At 38.5% G+C, this 19,509-nt stretch overlaps 1 protein-coding gene across 2 annotated transcripts in view; it reads right to left on the bottom strand.

Moving 5' to 3' along the window:
* TMPRSS15 (transmembrane serine protease 15) overlaps positions 1-19,509 on the bottom strand; it is a 54,096-nt gene that overhangs the window by 16,587 nt on the left and 18,000 nt on the right. For both annotated transcript variants that reach the window (XM_083611270.1, XM_083611271.1), the window contains exons 9-18: positions 16,407-16,516; positions 15,365-15,502; positions 13,121-13,270; positions 12,352-12,457; positions 11,958-12,108; positions 10,777-10,918; positions 4,110-4,199; positions 2,912-3,037; positions 1,919-2,059; positions 1,026-1,136 (exon numbers count right to left, since the gene is read on the bottom strand). In XM_083611270.1, the coding sequence (XP_083467396.1) occupies positions 1,026-1,136; positions 1,919-2,059; positions 2,912-3,037; positions 4,110-4,199; positions 10,777-10,918; positions 11,958-12,108; positions 12,352-12,457; positions 13,121-13,270; positions 15,365-15,502; positions 16,407-16,516 (1,265 nt within the window). The remainder of the gene's footprint in view (positions 1-1,025; positions 1,137-1,918; positions 2,060-2,911; positions 3,038-4,109; positions 4,200-10,776; positions 10,919-11,957; positions 12,109-12,351; positions 12,458-13,120; positions 13,271-15,364; positions 15,503-16,406; positions 16,517-19,509) is intronic.

Genomic DNA, 19,509 nt, shown 5'->3' with positions numbered 1-19,509 from the left:
GAGGCAGTAAATCTACAGCTCCTACGTGTATATACATTCTGGTTCAAGATACTAGGCTGCAAGTCTCAGTCCTCAGTAGTTTCTTCTTTCAGTTCAGTGGAAACAGAGCTGAACAAGGAGTCTAAGGGATATCATGTACTGATTTCCCTTTACCACTAAAATGAACAGAGCTCACAAAAGATCATGTGTATTCTCTGGCCCAGGGCATACTAATTCAGAGAGGGTATGTGCATAGATACTGAGCATACAGAGCTCAGAGTACATTTGGCTCTTCACTCTGTGGCCTCAGTCTGCTTTAAATATTGTATATGTATAGATACAGCAGTATGTAACATGGTTTACATTTTGGTCGATAATCTTGGCCTGTGTGAAAGTTTCAGTAGGGTCAGTGGAATGAAGCCTATTGAATATAAACCAGTGGGTAGATTGTTCCCATGGAGATAAAGCAGCTTGTACTGCTTCACATGCCAAAAAAAAGCCCTTCACCTACCAGAAAAGTAGATGTGCAAGCAGGGCATATCTACTATGAAACAAGTACATCTTTCCAAATGTACGCTTGCCTACTTGTGCCATTCAGTTTGGTTGTTGTTATAATTCCTTTGCTTGATCCTATAATCCACTCTACAGGTATAAGAGCTCAGGAGTTATAGCACTTGTCCAGTGAAAGCAAAAATTCCATAAAGAAGTGTTAGGATGACTTAGTTTTCTAACTAGTGATCTCTGTAAACAGAGTTCTTAGTTCTTCACATTTTTTTGAGAGAGAGATTAGCACAGGAAAGGTGTGGTGATGTCACCGTCAAACAAGATAAAGTAACTGCTACAGAAGATCAAGGATAGGCATATTGTTCATTACACTTAGGTAAGAAAGCTGGGGTAGTAAAGCAAAGTTTTTAACATCTACTTTCCTTCCTGAAGATATTCTATATATGACAATTTCTTATTGAATTTTTTTTTTTACTTATTCAAGAATGTCACATGTATTAGAAATGGGTAGCTTGTTTTTAGTTTTTGAAATAAAGATTTACCACAGTCTGATTCATCAGAATTATCTTTACAGTGCTGTGATTGATCACAAAGGTAAACCAGCGGGATGCATTCTCTACTTCCACACTGATAATAATTGGGACCACAGGGATCTGTAAAATAAAAAAATATGTATCATTGGCCATAAAAATGTAGCATTTTAATTATTGTACTGAACTTGAATTCTACATAATGTTAATAAACACAATCTGAATCCATTTTATCTTTAGAAACTTGAGGCAATTTTCTGGTCTCTCATGTGTAAGGGCATTCTTGCAACTCCTGCAAGAAGGACTTACAATTCAAAATGGGGCTTAGTTAACCTCTTCTTGTGAAGAGATACTAGGTTACCCTGATAACCAACATTAGTCCAACAGCCACTTCTTCGTTCCTCCATCTGTCATCAGAAGAAGGTGATTTGCAGTGGGGAAGAGCAGGGAGGATGCTTAACCCTTTTCTTCATACTATTTCCTCTCTGAAAGCCCATGATTTCTTAGACCCATGTTTTTAAAGGCAAACACAGCCTGGCATCCCACAGGAAACAGAAGTGTATGGAGTTGACAAGGAATCTCAGGGGAAAGTGAGAAGAGGGCAATTCCCTCCTTCCCCCCCGCCCCCGGTTCTCTGCAGCAAATCATCCCTGCTGAGCTTCTTTGGAGTACAGAATTAGCCATAACTGAATAACTGAAAGTTAGTATGTAAGATGTAGATTAGTTCAACAGAGGTCCTGATAAATGTGAATTACATTTGAAGGCTTTAGCCTTATACACTGTAATAGAGGAAGCTCCATTAAACCCAATGAAACTAACTTCTAAGTAGACATGCATAGGATTGTTCACAGTTTCATGTGCCCTTTTAAAATTTTTGAATAAAAATGTGTAAGTGTGAATCTCACCTGGCATGCCTAAATGGTATCCTGTAGTGAAATTGGCTGCAAATCCTTTCTTAGTTACAGAATCGTCAGTAATAAAGAATACAGTCATCTGTTGAGCCGTAGAGAATATATCTGGCACCGGGGACTTTCCTGTATATACAGCTACCCATAGAGAAAACAGAAATATGTATATTTTAGATACAGGTCAAATGCTTTCTGCTTAGAAATTGTGTGAAGTGTTGTTATACATAAAAATAAGAAGAAAAAACCCAACCCCATAACTTTATGAGTGAAAAAAATGCCATTGTCCATCTATATCTAGGGGACACAGTTTTTTAAGACTAGTCTAGAAAAAGTATCCTGAATTCTTTCAATATGTTTCATCCACATATATTGGTGAATTCTGCCCAAACTGGAATTTGTGGGGAAATGTACCTGAAACAGGACCAACATCTGTAATCTATTAGCAGTTCTGGTTCAAGCAAGTTGTGGGTTCACTACTAGAATCTGCCACATATGCATGGAAGCCTCTCTACCACATTGTGGTACAACATGCTACAATGGTGCTACAACAATGCCTGACACACTGAAAGCCTTACTACACAGAAACCTATGGAGCATCATGGGATAAACGGCATTTCAGAGTCCAGAAAGACCTCTCTGTAATTCTTTTAAACTATACCAGCCAATTTGGAAGTTTCAGTGAAGTCTGTGTGAAAAGCCCACCAAATTGTTTCCAGAGTAGAACCTGCCCACTTCTAGTTTCACCTGCATTGTTGCAGCTAGTGTTATTGATGTTATATTTTTAACTCTAGCAAGGATAAACCACCAAAATATTATCTCATGCTCAGCTCAGTGAAATTGTCACAAATGTACTATAAGCAACTTTCAATGTGTATTTTTTAAAAAAACTAACTAACTAACTAAGGTCGCCTGTGTTTTCCAGAAAATATGAAATACTGCTCAACCACACACAGTATTCTAATTCTGCATAAATTTGTGGGTTATACTTGCCTAAAAATAAAGAACCAGTTCCTGTGCCATCTCTGATTTCTACAACGTCATTAATATTTTCCAGATCAAGGTACTGGAAATGAAGTTGGATATTTTTTCCTTTCTCTGCATTTAAATACCATACACCTAGGAAATAAAAGACAAACAGTCCCTTTGTTTTATAGATATACTAGAGCTTTGATTTATCAACATCTCCACATAGAGAGATATGAGTAGCAGCTTAAGCAAAGAGGCAGACATAACAACGTTCTCTTCCAGTCTGAGAATGAATATAAAACCAATTCCTGCCTCATGTGAAGTCACTCTGGCATGTCACTTCTTCCATTTATGCTCTACCTTTCAGTATGAACATCTTTGAACATCAATACATCCTACAATCATTTACTTGGAATTATCTGACTGTGTTCTATGTAATACAGAGAGACACAATCAAAACTGCATTTTGATTTTTTTTGGAAATTGCACCTTTTACTGCAGGCTGTGGGCAAAGGGAACTATAAATAAAGAACCATGTTATTTCACACTAGGGACAGTGAAGAAATTTGATTCAGTTTGCATTCAGAGGCAATCATGCCTAATTCATACTTTCTGATACAATGAGAACCAAAACACAGGAATCCTTGAAATTCATACTTTTCTTAATTGTGCGATACAGTTCTCCAGTCAAGCAGTGTCTACAAAAATGCATATATCCTGTGTAAGTATACATAAAAATGAATATTTTGGTGAAAATAACAAACAAATGCACTTTATTAGGGAAACTGCTTGCAAAAATATGTACATCAGTCAAAACTGCATACAAAAATGTGTTTATTAGAAAAAATAAATGCTTATAATTATTATTAGTTTTAAAATAGTAAATTACTGCAGAAATGTGGGGAGGAGTTTAAGACTGGAAGAATGAGAAACTGAGAGAACTGAAATTAACAGTCCAGTCCACCCCTATTCCACACCAAATAAAAGAGGGAATGCAACCATTTTTGTGTAGTGTTTAAGCACAGTGTACCTTTCTAGGCTCCTAGTAGGTTCATAAGATTTTCCTCATGTATAAGCACTGTTCATGACCACATACCATATTCCATCCAGTCTAATAACAGCTTATGATGTAAAGTGCTTAACAGAGTTTTGTTGATTGAGTGGCATATAAATGTTGTCAAACAAACAAACATTTATTAAGTTCTGAAGTTACAGTACTTACAAGAGGCTAGGTTGGGGTAATTATTTGGATAATTCATGGAACTAAATGTAGTGTTTGGTTCCCACAGGTCAAATGGTCCACCGCAGTCAGCTGAAAGGGGAAAAATGATAAAGAAATGACAATCCGTTTATTTATCGACTAGTGTATATCAATACAGTTGTTTACTTGGCTGAAAATTTAGAAGCTGTGCTCCAACCTTGCTCCCTCTTCCATGTAATGCTGTTTGGACCTATCCTTATTTTATCCTTAGAAAGAGTATATGCACCATACATTGCTGTGCACTTGCTCCAAATGTGTGCATTCACATAGGCACAGGATACATGCTTGCATTCATTCATTCAAATGACAAAAGCCCCATGCTTTCGCGAGCCTTTGGTTTCTAAAACTATAACTGGATTAAGATATTCCAAAGTGGTGGAATTTCAAGAGCAGTGTTGCTAACAGAGACACAGCCTCACTGGCTTTTGGAACTCTTGGCTTGGCGTCCATTCTTGCACTTCTTAAACACTGAACACAAAGAGATTTTTGGAGAGTGGCGTTGCTGACTTGGCTGCTTTCTGAATCCCAGGACATATCTTGCTGGGATAAGCTTAGCCTTATGACTTGTAAACTCCCACTTTGGTTTTCTGTGCTCCTCCTCATCTACTGATCTTTGACTGGCAAAGTCTTGACTGAGGAGAACTGCCTGCCTTTTGAACTTTCCCTGATACACAGTAACCTTGCCGTTGTTAGCTTTCCACTGCACCACTTCAATGCCCCTCCTTTCCCTTGAACTCTAAAGCATCACAGCCTTCTGGACATTGCAGTCATCTCAATTCTTATCCTCCCTCTACCTTTCTTTTCTCTGAGAAAGCCTTCAATGTATAATTTTCCAAGTACCTTACAAGGGCATCCCAGTATCTAGACTAATTCCTTAATTGACACACACTGCCCTGTGCATTTTTGTAAATGTCTCCAAACCCAGCTCTACCAGATGGATAGTGACCTCTCTTCCAGCTGAATAATGCCAGGCATGCAGTAGAAAAAGGACTGCACTAGACATAACCTCCCTCTTGTGTTTGAGAAGGGCTTATTCACAGGAAAGCATTTTTGGATATACATACCCCAAGTAAACAAGGCAAAATATTATTTTGGGGTCAATAAGTCCTTTTGGCTAAGACATTCTAATAAAAAAATAAACAAACATTTCTCAAGGGGCTAAGAAACACAACATTGTATTTATAATAAAATCAGCAATGTCACAATCCGGTCTACTGATTTAAAATCAAAACTGGGGATTGCTAACCCCTGCCCTGGAAAATGGATTAGGTCTCCACACTAATTGTTCTGTCCTTGCTAGACACCACAGAGTTTGGGGGCAGTGGCAGCAAAAGGGAAATTAAAACATACACAGAGCAGGTTGGGCAGAGGGGTTAAAATCTCTTCACTCAGCCGAGGGCCCTAGCAATGTTTAATTACGCAGAAAGAACTTGGGAAGTTCAAAAAGTAGTCTGTTTATCTCAAGATGGTTTTTATGGTCCTACAGAAAAAATATGGAGAAGGAAAGAAATGTCATGGGCATTAATGAGCCTGGCAAAATTACTAAGCCTCTCTAATATCTATAATACATACTAAGTAGAAGATGTATTCTTAAATAATGAACACCCAAGTTTTAGAATAAAGTATAATTTTACGCTGAACACCTCACCAGGCAATGTATCTTTTATTCTTTGTCTAACAAGATATATTAACAGCTGTCTAGGTACAGATGGCTTGAAAGAAGCACTTACAGGATCAGCTATTATAATTATAATGATACCATTAAATCTAATGATAATTTGACTACTCTGTGTGGAACAGATCTTCCTCTATAATATTGCTTCATGCATCCTCTTATACTATGCTATTAGATATACTAATCATACAGCGGCAGAATAAGCATTCAATGGAGAAAGGTTGAGAGCTACATATTTAAAGAAAGAAGCCTCACTCTGGACTGTCTGCTCTAATAACCTTCAAATGGCGAGTCACAAGGTGGTGGGGCAAAGTTCAGTTTTTAGTACTTCAGGGGTTGCTGCTGAAGATCAGCATGCTTAGCTGTACAAAAGGCAGCTTGGGTATCTGTTTCAAAATAATTTGTTTTCTCTAAGAGAAGTTGAGAAGTGTACCAGTGAATTAATATGTTTAAATATTCCATAATTGCAAGGGGTCCAAATAAGAAAACTTGGAAGAGAGAAATAAACTTGGTTGACTATTTCATGTTACTGATTAGTGGACTTTAACATCAAAGAACATCCAGTCACCTGGGTTCTTAGGAAAACTGTCACCGCATAGAGAGAGCAATACAATGGATATGTATGGGTAGGAGGGGGACAATCTGTGAGTGGCAAAGCTGCCACTACTTCCTATGTCCTGCTGGTTAGCTGCGGCCAGAGTGAGAGGAGATATTGTATCTCCCCCCCCCCGGGTCTCTCCACTCCTAAATTGATTGCAATAGGAGGGGATTAATTATGCCTGCTCTGAGTTGGTATAATTAGGGGACCCGCCTGGGACTATGGTGGGGGAATGAAGGGGCTTAGGATCCAGCAGATCCACTGTATCCCACCTGGAGTGCCCTGTTTTCACCCCTCAATGGGACATGACCACCAGGTAGAGTTTTCTATTGCTGCACCATGGGACTTCTGGTGATGGACCTCTGGGCACTGGAGAGATAGATCAGAAGCATCTTGTTGTGCCTCAGCCACCTTCCCTTGGAGCAAAGGATTGTTCTCACAGTTTATTAACTGAATTACTCTCCCCCCCCCCCATTTTCTAGGACAGAGTAAGATATGTGTCAGGACATTCTTCTTTTGTTCTCATGTGCCAAATGCACAAGATCACACCCTGTATGTGGCACTAAACAGAAAAACTGCAACTCCCGAGTGACATATTAATAACCATTTGCACAGCAGACTCATCATTCACCTACCTGTGTCATACTCTTGACATGAAGTAGATCTATCTATGGCTGCCAAGTGTTTGTGAAGGGCAGTAAGCTAAAGTTCTAAAGATATTGTAGTTACCATTTTTACCAGCTACTGTTGCTACTGCTGTTTAATCACTGCTGAGGATAACACACTAATAAGGGATATTCTAGGTATGTGCATTTGATTCTAATATATGACATCCCAAAGAGAATACACCCTTATTTTTTTTTTTTTTTAAATATACAAATCCCACCATTTTTTCCTATGCATTTGTGGCACATTGAGGCTGAAAGATGGTAGCACTATGGTATCAATCTTTGTTTTACATTGAGTTTAAACACTATTTGCATGTATTACATATTTCAATTTGGCGGAACAACTGGATATATAAGCCACATAGGAAACCCTCAAGAAACCTGACATCAAGCATAATTTAAGCAGCTCTTGGTTAATGTCCTCCATGGCTAGGGCTATAGAGACCAAGGTTATTTGAACTGTTTACACATGGATTGGTCTCCCCATATTGAGACATATGGTGTTAAGTGAAGTGTACTCATGCAAACAGCCCCAAACTTGTCTCAAAAGAATGCCCTCTTACATCCACTGAAAGTTTAAAGAAATGTGGAGCGTGGTCCTGTGAAGATGCACCTTGATTGCCTGTCAATTTGTTTGTTCTATGAACTGCTGGGTGCTACAATAAAGAATAGACTTGTTTTCATTTTTCAGTGTTGGCCAATCTATATGGTTTTCTAGTTGACTGAATTGCCACGTCCAGAGATAGCAAAAGATGTGCAATAGAAAGAAGCTACACACCAAGTGACATAAATTTAATGAAGATATTGATAGAACTAGAGTCAGGGGAAAACCTCAAGTGAAGTCCATCCTCAACAGATATAAATCACTGGCATTTTGTTTTGGAGCAGGTTTTTAAGGCTGGATAACAAGATGAGGAAAATAGTGTCTCTCTGTGTGTGATCTGATGATTTAAACAGAATCATAGAAGCAAAGTCAAAACTTGAGCTTGGCCAAAATTTGATTGTGTATGATTCCTGTACACTAGATTTCCTATTCATGAATAGGAAACATAGTTCTATTCGCAAAAATAATGGTTTTATCTTGAAATGTACTTTCAAGATTGTTCATAGTACCTTCCAAGCCATCAGACTGGAAGATACTTCACTTTTCTATGTTTATTTTGAAATTGCGAGGTGATCCAAAACTAAATAAAGGAGTAAGAAAATGTCAGGTATCATTGTATGTGCACAGTAAATTACTTAGGGACAAAAATAAATTCCCAACCAGATGCATGCTGAATGGATCTTCAGTGTCTGTGGCCACCCAGAAAAGTCATATTGGATCTATAGATGGAAGCTCACTGGAAATGTCATCTGACTTCAGTGTTAAGAATTATTACGAAAACAGAATCTCAAGAATGACAAGACCACACAGTCAAATTTGGAACACTGTGTAAATGGAGCAGCTTCCTTTCGAGGAAAGGCTAAGGCACTTAAGCATTTAGTCTGGGGAAAAAGCTGAAGATGGAACATGTTAGAGGTTTATAGAACTATGTAAAATGAAAATGAATAAAAGAAAGATGACAGATGCTGCCTAGTGGGGCTGGTTGGACAAAGGATGGGGCATTTAAGAGCAGGGGTAGGAAGAGCCAGAGGTCACAGTAGGTAGAGCAACCCCACCTTCTCTCTCTCACACACAAATTTAAGCAATGGGAAGAGAAGAAAGAGCAAGGCAAAAGGCTGGGAAAGGTGTGGTGAAGAGTGTAAGCATGACCTGCCTTTATGTTCAGTAGGTGGACCAGAGTGAAGACCAGCACATGAAGTCTTCACTTTGGTCCACCCAGTAGACCATACCCGTCTTTCTCAGAAAGGAACTGCAGCAGCAGCAATGCGAATGGTTGAAAGCATTTTGAATGAATTCTGATTGGTTCAGTGACACACTCAAGAGTAACATTGTGGGAAACATTTTGAAGCGGACTAGCTGTGGAAATTAGTTTGCAATGGACTCTTTTCTGCAAATAGCAGCACATAACTATGGGTGGTGTCCAACTATATAGTTTTGTTACTGCAAGGACATTTTGTGTGCAATGGAACTTCCATCCCCTATCATGTCGCCATGTAGAACAGAATCTGAAAAAAGAGCTATAGATATTAGTGATATACTAAAAGATGACAAGGGTGTCCCCTTCCAATGATTTTAAACACCATGCCCTGTTTTAAATTTTCACTAATATCCATCTTTTAAAAAAAACCATATATTTCACATCTGGAAATGGGAATATTACAGCAACGTGTAAAAGATGGCCGATCCAATTCCTTTAAAATCACTGATGCTTTGCTATTGTCTCCAGTGAGTGCTGCGTTACAGCTAATGTCTATTGGAGTAGACTGAGGTAGGCTCAGGTCCTTTTTGTCTGTTGTTTATGGCAGAACAGATTTAATAATATCAGTAGCATTATAAAAATGTGACAAGTTGAAAGATTGAATTTGATGGTATTCAAGATTTCTGATAGCTCTACAGGGAAAACAATTTTCAGCATGCTTTAGCAGAAGGAGGAATATAATAAAACTAGACATATTAGTCATCTTTCCCTGGCCGGAGTTAGTATAGAATATGCTATTATTTCATTATGTGAAGCAATCTGATCCTGCCTCAGAACCTCATTAACAGTTTCATATGCATGTATGGCTAACCCTTTATCCTTTCCACCCTTGTTATTATTTGTCAGTTCACTGAATGTTCATGAGATATAGGTTAGTGTTTCTCTCTGAAATGGACAGAAATTACTCATGTGCATCATCAACTCTGTGTCTTTCAGCATCTAACACAGCAACAGCAGCAAAATTGGAAAATATGTGAATTTAATTAAGACATCCTTATTTCCCCCCTGCGCACGAAAGTCATATCCTATCAATGCTTTTGCTGAGATTTCCAGTGAACATCAAGTTGTCACATAATGCAATAAATGGGATTTTACATTAGTGATGATCTGCAAAGTGATGCCATGGATGAATTTGCATCAGTGTGTGACGTTAGTAGGAAGTCTGGATTTTAATAGGTTACAGTTAATTTGGGGATGCATTAGAAATATTACACTTTCGTCTTAAGGCCTACAGATAACTTCCAGTTCAGTACATTGGCACCACATAGTGAAATATCCCTCCTTGCTCAAAAACTGGCTTCTGTGTGGCATAAATCAAATAGCCCTACTATTTTCCCCATCATCTGCCATGCCAGAGGGTTGAGGGCTAGCATGGCACTAGCTAGTTGTTTGGAGTCAAGGGCTCAAATGTGCTAAATTAGCACAGCCAGTCCCCAAAGAAAGTCCTGGGCAGATATGCCATTCAAAATTTAAAGTAGTGGAACAGTAGAGCATTATAACCCCTTGCACCGCATAATTGTACAGTGCAGAGGAGAGCTATAGTGCAGCAATGCTGATAAGAGTCCAGCCCTGGCAGTGCTAAATCCTTAATTCCCACCTTGACTGGCTGCAGCAAGCAGAACAGCCAGTAGGAAAGAAAGAGATAACATAGGAATGGCAGGTGAAAGGATGTTATTCCTTCTTCAGATATTATGCCTCAAGCTTTGCTTTGTTTTTCTGTCATCAGCTGTTCCACTTACTACTGATAGCCCCCTCCAAGAATACAACATAGTAATCCAACCTATAATGAAATGCTTCTGTGATCACAGAAAACAATAATACTTACTGGGCAGCTGAGGGGTTGTAGGGACTGTGGGGACCAAAGTAGGCTCTGGATAAACAGTTTCATTGCAGCCTCCATTTGTCAGACCAATATCATCAAGGGCAATGCCATCCCATCCTGGTCTTTTAAAGGCATCGAAAGCAACCTGTTTAAAAAAATCACATAAAATGTTATACATACCGTTTCATTTTAGATTTTACTTATTTATTTTAACTAATTCTACTTATTTACACATAATTTATATATCGCTATTCATAAAAAGATATAAGAGCTATCATATATAAAACCACACAACGCAGACACATTTTTAAAATCAGACACACATGGGAGTAAGAACCATGGGATTCAGTGATGGGGCTTGCTTCCTAGACATGTATGGGATTCCACTGTTATAGAAGGAATCTTTCTACATTTCTAATTTTAATAAGTAGAAATGTGAGCAGTCATCTATGTGAACCTTTTAATGGCTTTACAAGGAATTCTACCTCCCCTAAAAGGAATCACTACACATTCAGATTCTCAAAACATATCTAGCCATTTTTGCTAGCGACATTGTTAGTGGATGGAAAGATGACATATGAACACAGTAGAACTTATGGACCGAATCCATTTTTCAGTACAGGAAAGCTGAAGGAACAATTCTTCAATAGAAAGGTTCTGTTGATTTATTGGGCATGTTAGGCCAATAATTTATAAACTAGATCTAAGCACGTTCTCTTTAGAAGCCAAGTTTGACAATGTAAGCATAACCAAGTCCTAGAATTGCTGTTTTGGAATCGAAAGGTCCCTGGTGTGAGTCCCAAAAGAAATTGGGGAGGGGGAGAGAGACTTCATATTGCATTCCTATATGAAGTACTTCAAGTAAAGCAGGTAAATTTCAGTTGTAGATATATTTCATCACTCTAGTCAAGGGTTCTTAACTGGTGACAAAGCTGGCTAGCCCAAGACAGAGAGAAGTTTCAGTGTTCCAACATAATCATAAGAATTTATTCTGTCAAAAACATACAGTCTGCACATATTAACTAGTCTTGTGTGCTCTAACCATTTTTTGGCAGACTGTAATGATAAAAGTATTCTTTTTGCAGCTACGAAGATTGGGATAGAAGATTGGGAATGGTCATAAAGGCCCACTGAACTCAGTGACTTGACTACATACTTTACTGATGATAGATAGCTTGACATACTTTAAAATTAGATGTTTCATTTAGTGTTATTTGCCCATAGTTCCAGTTATTTCCATAATTTCCTTCTTTCTGGAAAACTGTCCTTTCAGTGTTCTGATCATATGTGATGGTAATGCTCAAATGATACACATTAATACCATACATGTGATACCTGAATTGGAAAATGAGAGGTAATTATTCATTCTGGCATATTAAATTGAAATCCACCTGGTATCCACTAGCACAGCAGACTTCAGCTTGTGCGGTGAGCTTTTCCTCCCCTCTGCAGCCCCTCGTGGACCCTCAAAATCTGTTCCAGACGGTTGGGGGTTTCTCTGGAATAGATTTTGAGGATGTGTGGAGGGAGGAGAGAGAACTGACTTTGCAATTAGTGCATATGGTATGTTCACAATACCAGAAACTTAGGCAGAACACATCTGAAGAGGGGACTAAGGATAAGCTTAAGAGTCGAACTCTCACAAGTCTGCCTCCAGACATCATTGGTGTTGAAATGTAATATCCTGCAAGACAGATAATAATATATATTAGGTAATTATTAACTCCTTGTTCCACCAACTACCTAAGGAAGTACACTTGCTAAATTGCTGCCCTGAACTTCTACCCTGAACAATGGAATATACATTGAATAAATAATAATAAAATAATTTATACGATTGGCTTCAATGGGACACTTAGTTGCTGTAGTTTTATAAAAAGAGACACACATAGTCCACTGGCTCTCATACAGATGCCTAAGCATGATGGATCACTGGGCTGAGGGGAAAGGTCCAAGGAGCCCATGTTTTGTAGCCCCAGGCCTGACAAGCTAAAACTCTCAGTTTTTAGAGCAGACATTGTTTCCTTTGCTAAATACAAACAAACATTCTTTACTGTGCAGATATAACAAAAAGAAGGGGGGCATTGTTAACTCACATGAATAATAAATATAATCCATCAGTTCTGACCTAAACATTGATATTAATATATGCATTCCATTGGTCCAAATAGGTATCCAAATGAGACTGATGATTATAAGATATATTGTCATGTGTACAAAGAGATCTTCAAGAGGGGAAATTATCCCTCCTGCCTTGCAAGACATTTCTATTTTATTTTGCAAAAATACATTGGTAAAAAAAGAAAATTCAAATCAATTCATGTTTTGCTCATATCTTAATTCTTACCTGATAAATTGCCAAATGTATGATCAAAGTTAGGGCCAGATGTAATAGGGAATGTGGGACCACTAATTCTTGCCCATTCATCATCGTCATCTAAATCTTGAATCCAGTAACAAAAGCCATCTTCAAAAGTGCAGCTAAGTTTCTGACTGTCTTGAAGTGAAATGTGAATAAATTAATGAAACGAAATTTAATAAATTAACTCAATGGACTGTGAACAATGACATTCCACCATGTACTGATTTATTATAATCCTTTTCATATCACAAGCAAAGTGACTGTGTTGAAAGTGCTTGCCATCCAACCTGAAAATACATCACCCAAATGTTAGCTTCTATGAGCCTTGGCATGGTTTTCTGTAGATAATCCACACAGACTTATTTTCTGTACTAGTTTCATGGTAGGTTTAATGGCCTTTCCCCATTCTCAAAGCACTAAACATGAGTACTATTTCCCTCAACCGGCATTAGGGGATTGGTGTTCGACTGGATGACCCTTGGAGTCCATTCTCACTCTGCAGTTCTAGGATTCTCAATATACAGTAAGCCTGTAATGCATATGCAAATCTCCCTCCATTCTAATATTCATTCTAATATTCAACCATGGACTTATCCACACTTACATTTCCTCTGCTTGTTCTAGGCATAGTCCACGCTTTAAAGCTCTATGTCCGAGCACCCCACCTTTTTTTGCTCCAGAGCCTTTCCCTGCAAAACTCCACTCTTTAAAGCTCAGTTGGAACAAATGGCAATCCGTGGAAAAGCCAAATTGATATTTGCTCTGATGGAGCGCTCAAAAAGCAGGTTTTTGTGGGGAAAGCTCAGGGGCAAAAATACCCCCATGTTCAGACACAGAGCTGGGTTGGGAAAGAGTGGGGGGGGAAGGTAAGTGTGGCTAAGCCCTAGGCCCCTCTGCAAAGGAAGACAGAAATGCCTAGGCAACTGGAGAACTCTCCCTCTCTTCAAGATCAGTGCAGCAACTTGTATCTTTTATGACTGTAAGGTTTGTTAATAGCCACAGAAGAAATGAATATTAAAGATACAGGTCTTTGTTTTCAGGGCCAGAGGATATTTGCTTCAAAATAACACATGATATTACAACTCAGCAGTGGTTCTTATGCATGAATGCCTACATTTAGTTTGAACCGTGTGTGTTCCAACAGGGTATCTATTTATATGAAGAAAGAAGACTCAACCGAAAGCACTTAATGTCTTCTTAATGAATATAGAAGTTGTGTTTTTGCTTTTGTTTTGTACAACATGCTGGGCATAGTTGTTACCAGCTCTGACTTTTAAAGCCCTAAACAGGTTGTAACCCAGTTATCTTAGGGATCACTTGCAACCATACCAGACTACCCATTTCATGAAAGCTATGCCAGATGCCCTGATGTGATGCCTGCAGCCAAGCACAAGAATCAGGGCCTCCTGCCTATCATGCTTCTGCCTATCATTTTTGGAGGAATTTAAATTTAAAAGAATTAAAAAGACCTGTCAATGCGCATTTTAAAAAATGCCATTTGGAGAGTAGAGCATGATGCTGGGTGCTGGTTTGAAGTAACTGGATATTGTCCTAAAATGTGCTACAGAAATTTCTTAAACAAAGAAATATATTCTTGCATGCCACTAGTCAGACATTTCAATCAATTTAATTTATTTTTTCCCAAACCAGGGGGTACTAACATCTAGGAAAAAAGTAACATAATATGGTAATTATCAAGGTGAAATGAGAATTAAATGGGAAATCAATCTGTAACTCCTGTTAATTGTGTATGTTCCTGGGTAACATCTCTAGGTATGGATACATTTTCCCAATTTTGATTTATTTATTTTTAAAGAAAGTCTAAAGAGTTCAAAGCTGAAATACAAGTAAGCAGCCTTGATGATACAGCACTTCTGGTATCTATAAGCAGCAAAAAGGGTAATGATATAGAAAGGGCCTGACCAATATAGAAAGGGATAATTATTCATGGGGTGTTTGGACAAGTTAAGTGGATAACAACACATTGTTACATTAGCACTTCAAAAAGGATTTGATAAAAGAATACAGTAGCATAAGGCTATAGACACAATGTAAGACTAACATTTATGGGAGCTGTTTTAATACATCCACTGCAAGTCACATGTGAAATCAGGTGCATTTGTCTCCATATCAGAGCAATGTCACAGTTTTGCTAGCTGTGGCTAGATCTCCTCCCACCACATATACTAACAATGTGATATTTAAACAGAAGTTAGAAAGACAACTTACCTGTCAGTTCACTTGTGTTAAATGCAGTGTAGGTTGCATTAAAGCCATTATAATTTTCAGTGTAGTCTGTAACAAATTCTACAGTGGCTTTATTAGAAAATATGTAAATTGTACCAGGATCAGAACCTGAGAGGAAACCTACAAAGAAAGAGATGGCAAAGATATCTAAAGGGTATAATGCCACATACATGCAAATAATCCAAATCAGTAGTCTTCAGTTTACAGAAAAGTGAGCCCAAAAGTGAGCCCAAACACTTATGCTTTTTCTACTATTTGTATACCTAAAAATGAATGGAGTTGCTCATATTTAAGCATCAAGCTGTGAGCAAGATTACAATTTGCCATTGGAATTGTTTCTGCCCTCATAAGAGTGTTATCCTAGAATATATCAGATTATCTTCTAGAATCTCATGATGAAAATAGACAGCAATTTATAATTAGAATTAGAAACACCATTGACTCATAACTTCATGGAAAACAAACAAGTCATTGACACATGAAGAGTTCAGCATTATTGTGGGCACTGGTTCCCCATGGCTTTGGGCATATAGTAGTGGTTGACTTCTGCATAATCAGAACTTCAACTAACAGAGGCTTTGCATGTGGTTAGAAGTGCAACCTGGAATGCTTTTAAGCAGAGATACTGCAACAAGTGTTGTGCTTTCATCCGCAGGAAAAGTTTAAGTTGGACATTGCATTTATTATAATAGCAATTCTTACTTCTCTTAGAACTTTTGGAAAATGCAAATGGGACACATAAAGGTGTGATCAACTAAAAGCCTATTGAACTGACTAGCACATTTGCAATTGCCACAATGAAATTGTTGAAAGGAATGTACACAAGGTGCTATCTCCTCCATTCAGCTGAATGGGGAAGCCTGCTCATGAAAAAAAATCCCTGCGTATCTTGAAACACAAAACTCTGGATGAAGAGCATCATTCTCACCACATGGGATTATAAAACATTGCATTGTAAAAAGAAAAGGATGCCTGGTTGCTGTAAGTATCACAGATTTAAAACAGTATTAAAAAGGTGTCTTACCTCTTAAAATCTTCCCTGGGCCTACACCTTCATAAATACTTAGAGTGTCTGCATACTGTTGTGTATCAAAAGCACTGAAATTCAGCTTAATAGACAGTTCTTGATTTACACTAAAGGGGGCAAAATATTCTGTTAATAGCTGCGTGGTTGCTGAATGCAGTAGACATAATACACAGAAATGTGAGGACGTATCTTGAATCAAATCCCCTCCACCCAGCCAGCAGCAATTTTGCTTTGCATTGCAAGCTAAGTGCTGGAAAAATGCTGCTCATGTAAAGAGCATTGGAGCTCCGTCCAGATGTTCAAATAGTTGATTGCACATTTTATTTACTTACTTTATTGCTTTCCACCCCACCTTTCCTCCCAAAGGAGCCTATAAAGGTGCTCCTTGAATTGTATCCAAGAGAAGCAATTCAGGGATAGTTACATTTTGAAAATTACACACTTCATTTATTTATATTTAGGAGAGTATTTATATACTGCCCAATCATAAAATACCAGAGTGTTGTACAGCAATAAGAGCACATTAAAAAACATTTAAAACAGTGCAAAATGATGATTGAAATGACTGGCTAGTGGCTACTCAAGAAAATGTTAAACAACCACATAGGCCTGGTGGGATAAAACAATATTCAACTTGTTTGAAAGTCAGTGTCTGCTGAATCTCTGTTGGAAGAGTGTTTCAAAACATGGGGCTGGAGACTGAATGCTCAACTTCTGATTGAGGGCAGTTGGGCCTCTGTAGCATGGCGGACAAGTGGTTGACATCCCATTCTAAACAGACTAATTTTGAAGCAAGTCCTAACGAATTCTATGAGCCACCTAATTTAGGATTTCAGTCTGAATCTGAATCCTGTTTAACTAAACTTTCTCTGTCCCCTCCCCCAAGTTTGTGCAAATCTAAGTATAAGTTGCTGATTTGTATAACAAATAAATATAAGCATTAATTGTGCACTATCTGCTCTGAAAGTTCATGGCAATTTTTAAATTATTTGTTGGAGAGTATTGTTTAGATTATATTCTGTCAACTTGGAATTTAAGGCAATGAATTTAAGAAATCTGGTAATACTATGGCCACTTCACACATTACCACGTTAGAAAGTGTGCTACATATGATGCCAATGTATCCTGTAAAATGGGAGAAGATTGCAAATTTATTTGAGCAATGCATGCATCCTGGGTGCAGCTGGTCTATACAAAGTATATATGCAATGTACGCAGAGTTTTTAAAACAGGATACATTTTATCATTATACCTAGGAACTTGCACTACATCCATTATGTAACATGAAATGGAACTATACACCCCCCCCCTTTATTTTAGAGACATGCACGTTCAGAAAATGACATAAATCTGCTCCAGGATGTCATGTATCCCAATCTTCTGGAGCAAATTTTGGGGGTGTATGAGGGCCATAGGGGAAATTCAGTTATGCAAGTGAAACTCTGTAGCATGAACAGAACAACAGTGCTGGAAACAATGCATAGTATTTTTTGTAAATAAACAGTAGCATCATCTCAGAAACAGTCCTCATTTCCATTGTCATGTCCTCCTCCTTTTAGAAACTAGAAAATGTGGAATACTCAGGATGTGAATACAAACTTCAAACTGGCAAACTGTTTTGAATTTACTAAATTACCTTTCCCCCCCTGGCTGCAGTTCCCAAAAGGAATTGAAGTATTTGACCACAACCATTTCAACATGCTTGTCAGAATCAATATGGAAAGCGCAGTAGAGCACATTTTTAATGCAATCTGTAATCCTTTCTATTTATTCTTTTGTTAGCACTTGCGTAGATAGAAGAAGCATAGAAAATTATATCTGACAATAAGAAAGCTCAAGGAAAATGCTGGGAAAAGTAACTCAGTAAGGCATATTTGGCTAATTTAATATGATAGGGTAATTTGACAACAATCAAGTTATTTTTCTACATTTATTAAAAAGAATAACAATATTATATATTTCTGTTCAGGAAAGAAGCACAAAATTGGATGAGGAAATGGAAAATCTTCATAAAAGCTTAAGTCAGAAGAAAGCAACAAAACAAAACCCTAACAGATCATCTTTGTTCTGCTTCTGATTCACTTTTGAATCACTGACAACAGCACGTGCAGGAGTTCAACATGTTTATATCATCATTCAAGGACAGGAAGCGTTTGAGTAATTTGTTGAATCCTTCCACAAATATCCCACATGCCACTCAGCTCCTTCAAAATACTGTATACCCCTCCAGTTTGGCTGGAGAAGAGGACTGGGGTGGAAGGGGAAGAAAACACTTAGGATATTTCATCCTGTATCCTGAGCTTGTGCTTGTTTTCCCCACCCCTCAGGTATTTAGCTGGGAGATTGAGAGCTAAAGGACTCTCATCCATCAGCCAATATTGGCCCTATATTGGGGAAAAACATATTCCTCCGCTGCAAACAAGACAAGCAACAGCTGTACTTTGGAGATCTATGTTCATCAGTAAGCCTCCCCACCCCACTGACCTATGAGGTGCTCCTAGAGATGTGTCAGTAGTCTCTGATGGTGACAACATTGATAGTTAGGTTATTAAGGAAAGAAAAGGAAATCATTTGTTGCATGAGACAATGTTAATTGACCGATGCATAGAAGCAGGTAAAATGGATGCGACCCACCCTGAGGTTATGCATCAAGACCAGGGCCGGCCCAAGACATTTTGACACCTGAGGTGACCACAAGATGCCTTCCTGCCAGAGAAGAAGGCGTGAGTGAAGATTTACGCCAGGAACCAGGGAGAGTGTGTGCGTACATGTGTGTTGTGATCTACATTGGAAACAAGGTTGGGAGGAGACCAGCAGCACCTCCTATTCACCTATTCACTACTGCAGAGGTGCAGGGCTGCTGAGGAAGTAGCAAATCTGGCCTCCAAGGTATGCACAGCAGCTGTCGCTTAGAGGCCAGATATGTTGCCACTGTAGATTCTGCTGCACAAGGCAGTTGCCTCACCTTGTCTCAGAGATGGGCTGTCCCTGATCAAAACAAGGAGAGAAGCTGGGCACGTTGCAGACAGTGGGCTGCTCAGTGATGGCTCAGTGCCTGTGGGAATCACCTTGAGGAGGAGACAACACAGAAAATGGCCCC

The sequence above is a fragment of the Podarcis filfolensis genome (genome assembly GCF_964270895.1).
Source record: "Podarcis filfolensis genome assembly, chromosome: 4".
In the NCBI taxonomy this organism is placed as follows: Eukaryota; Metazoa; Chordata; class Lepidosauria; order Squamata; family Lacertidae; genus Podarcis; species Podarcis filfolensis.
This window is presented reverse-complemented; position numbering and strand designations above follow the sequence as displayed.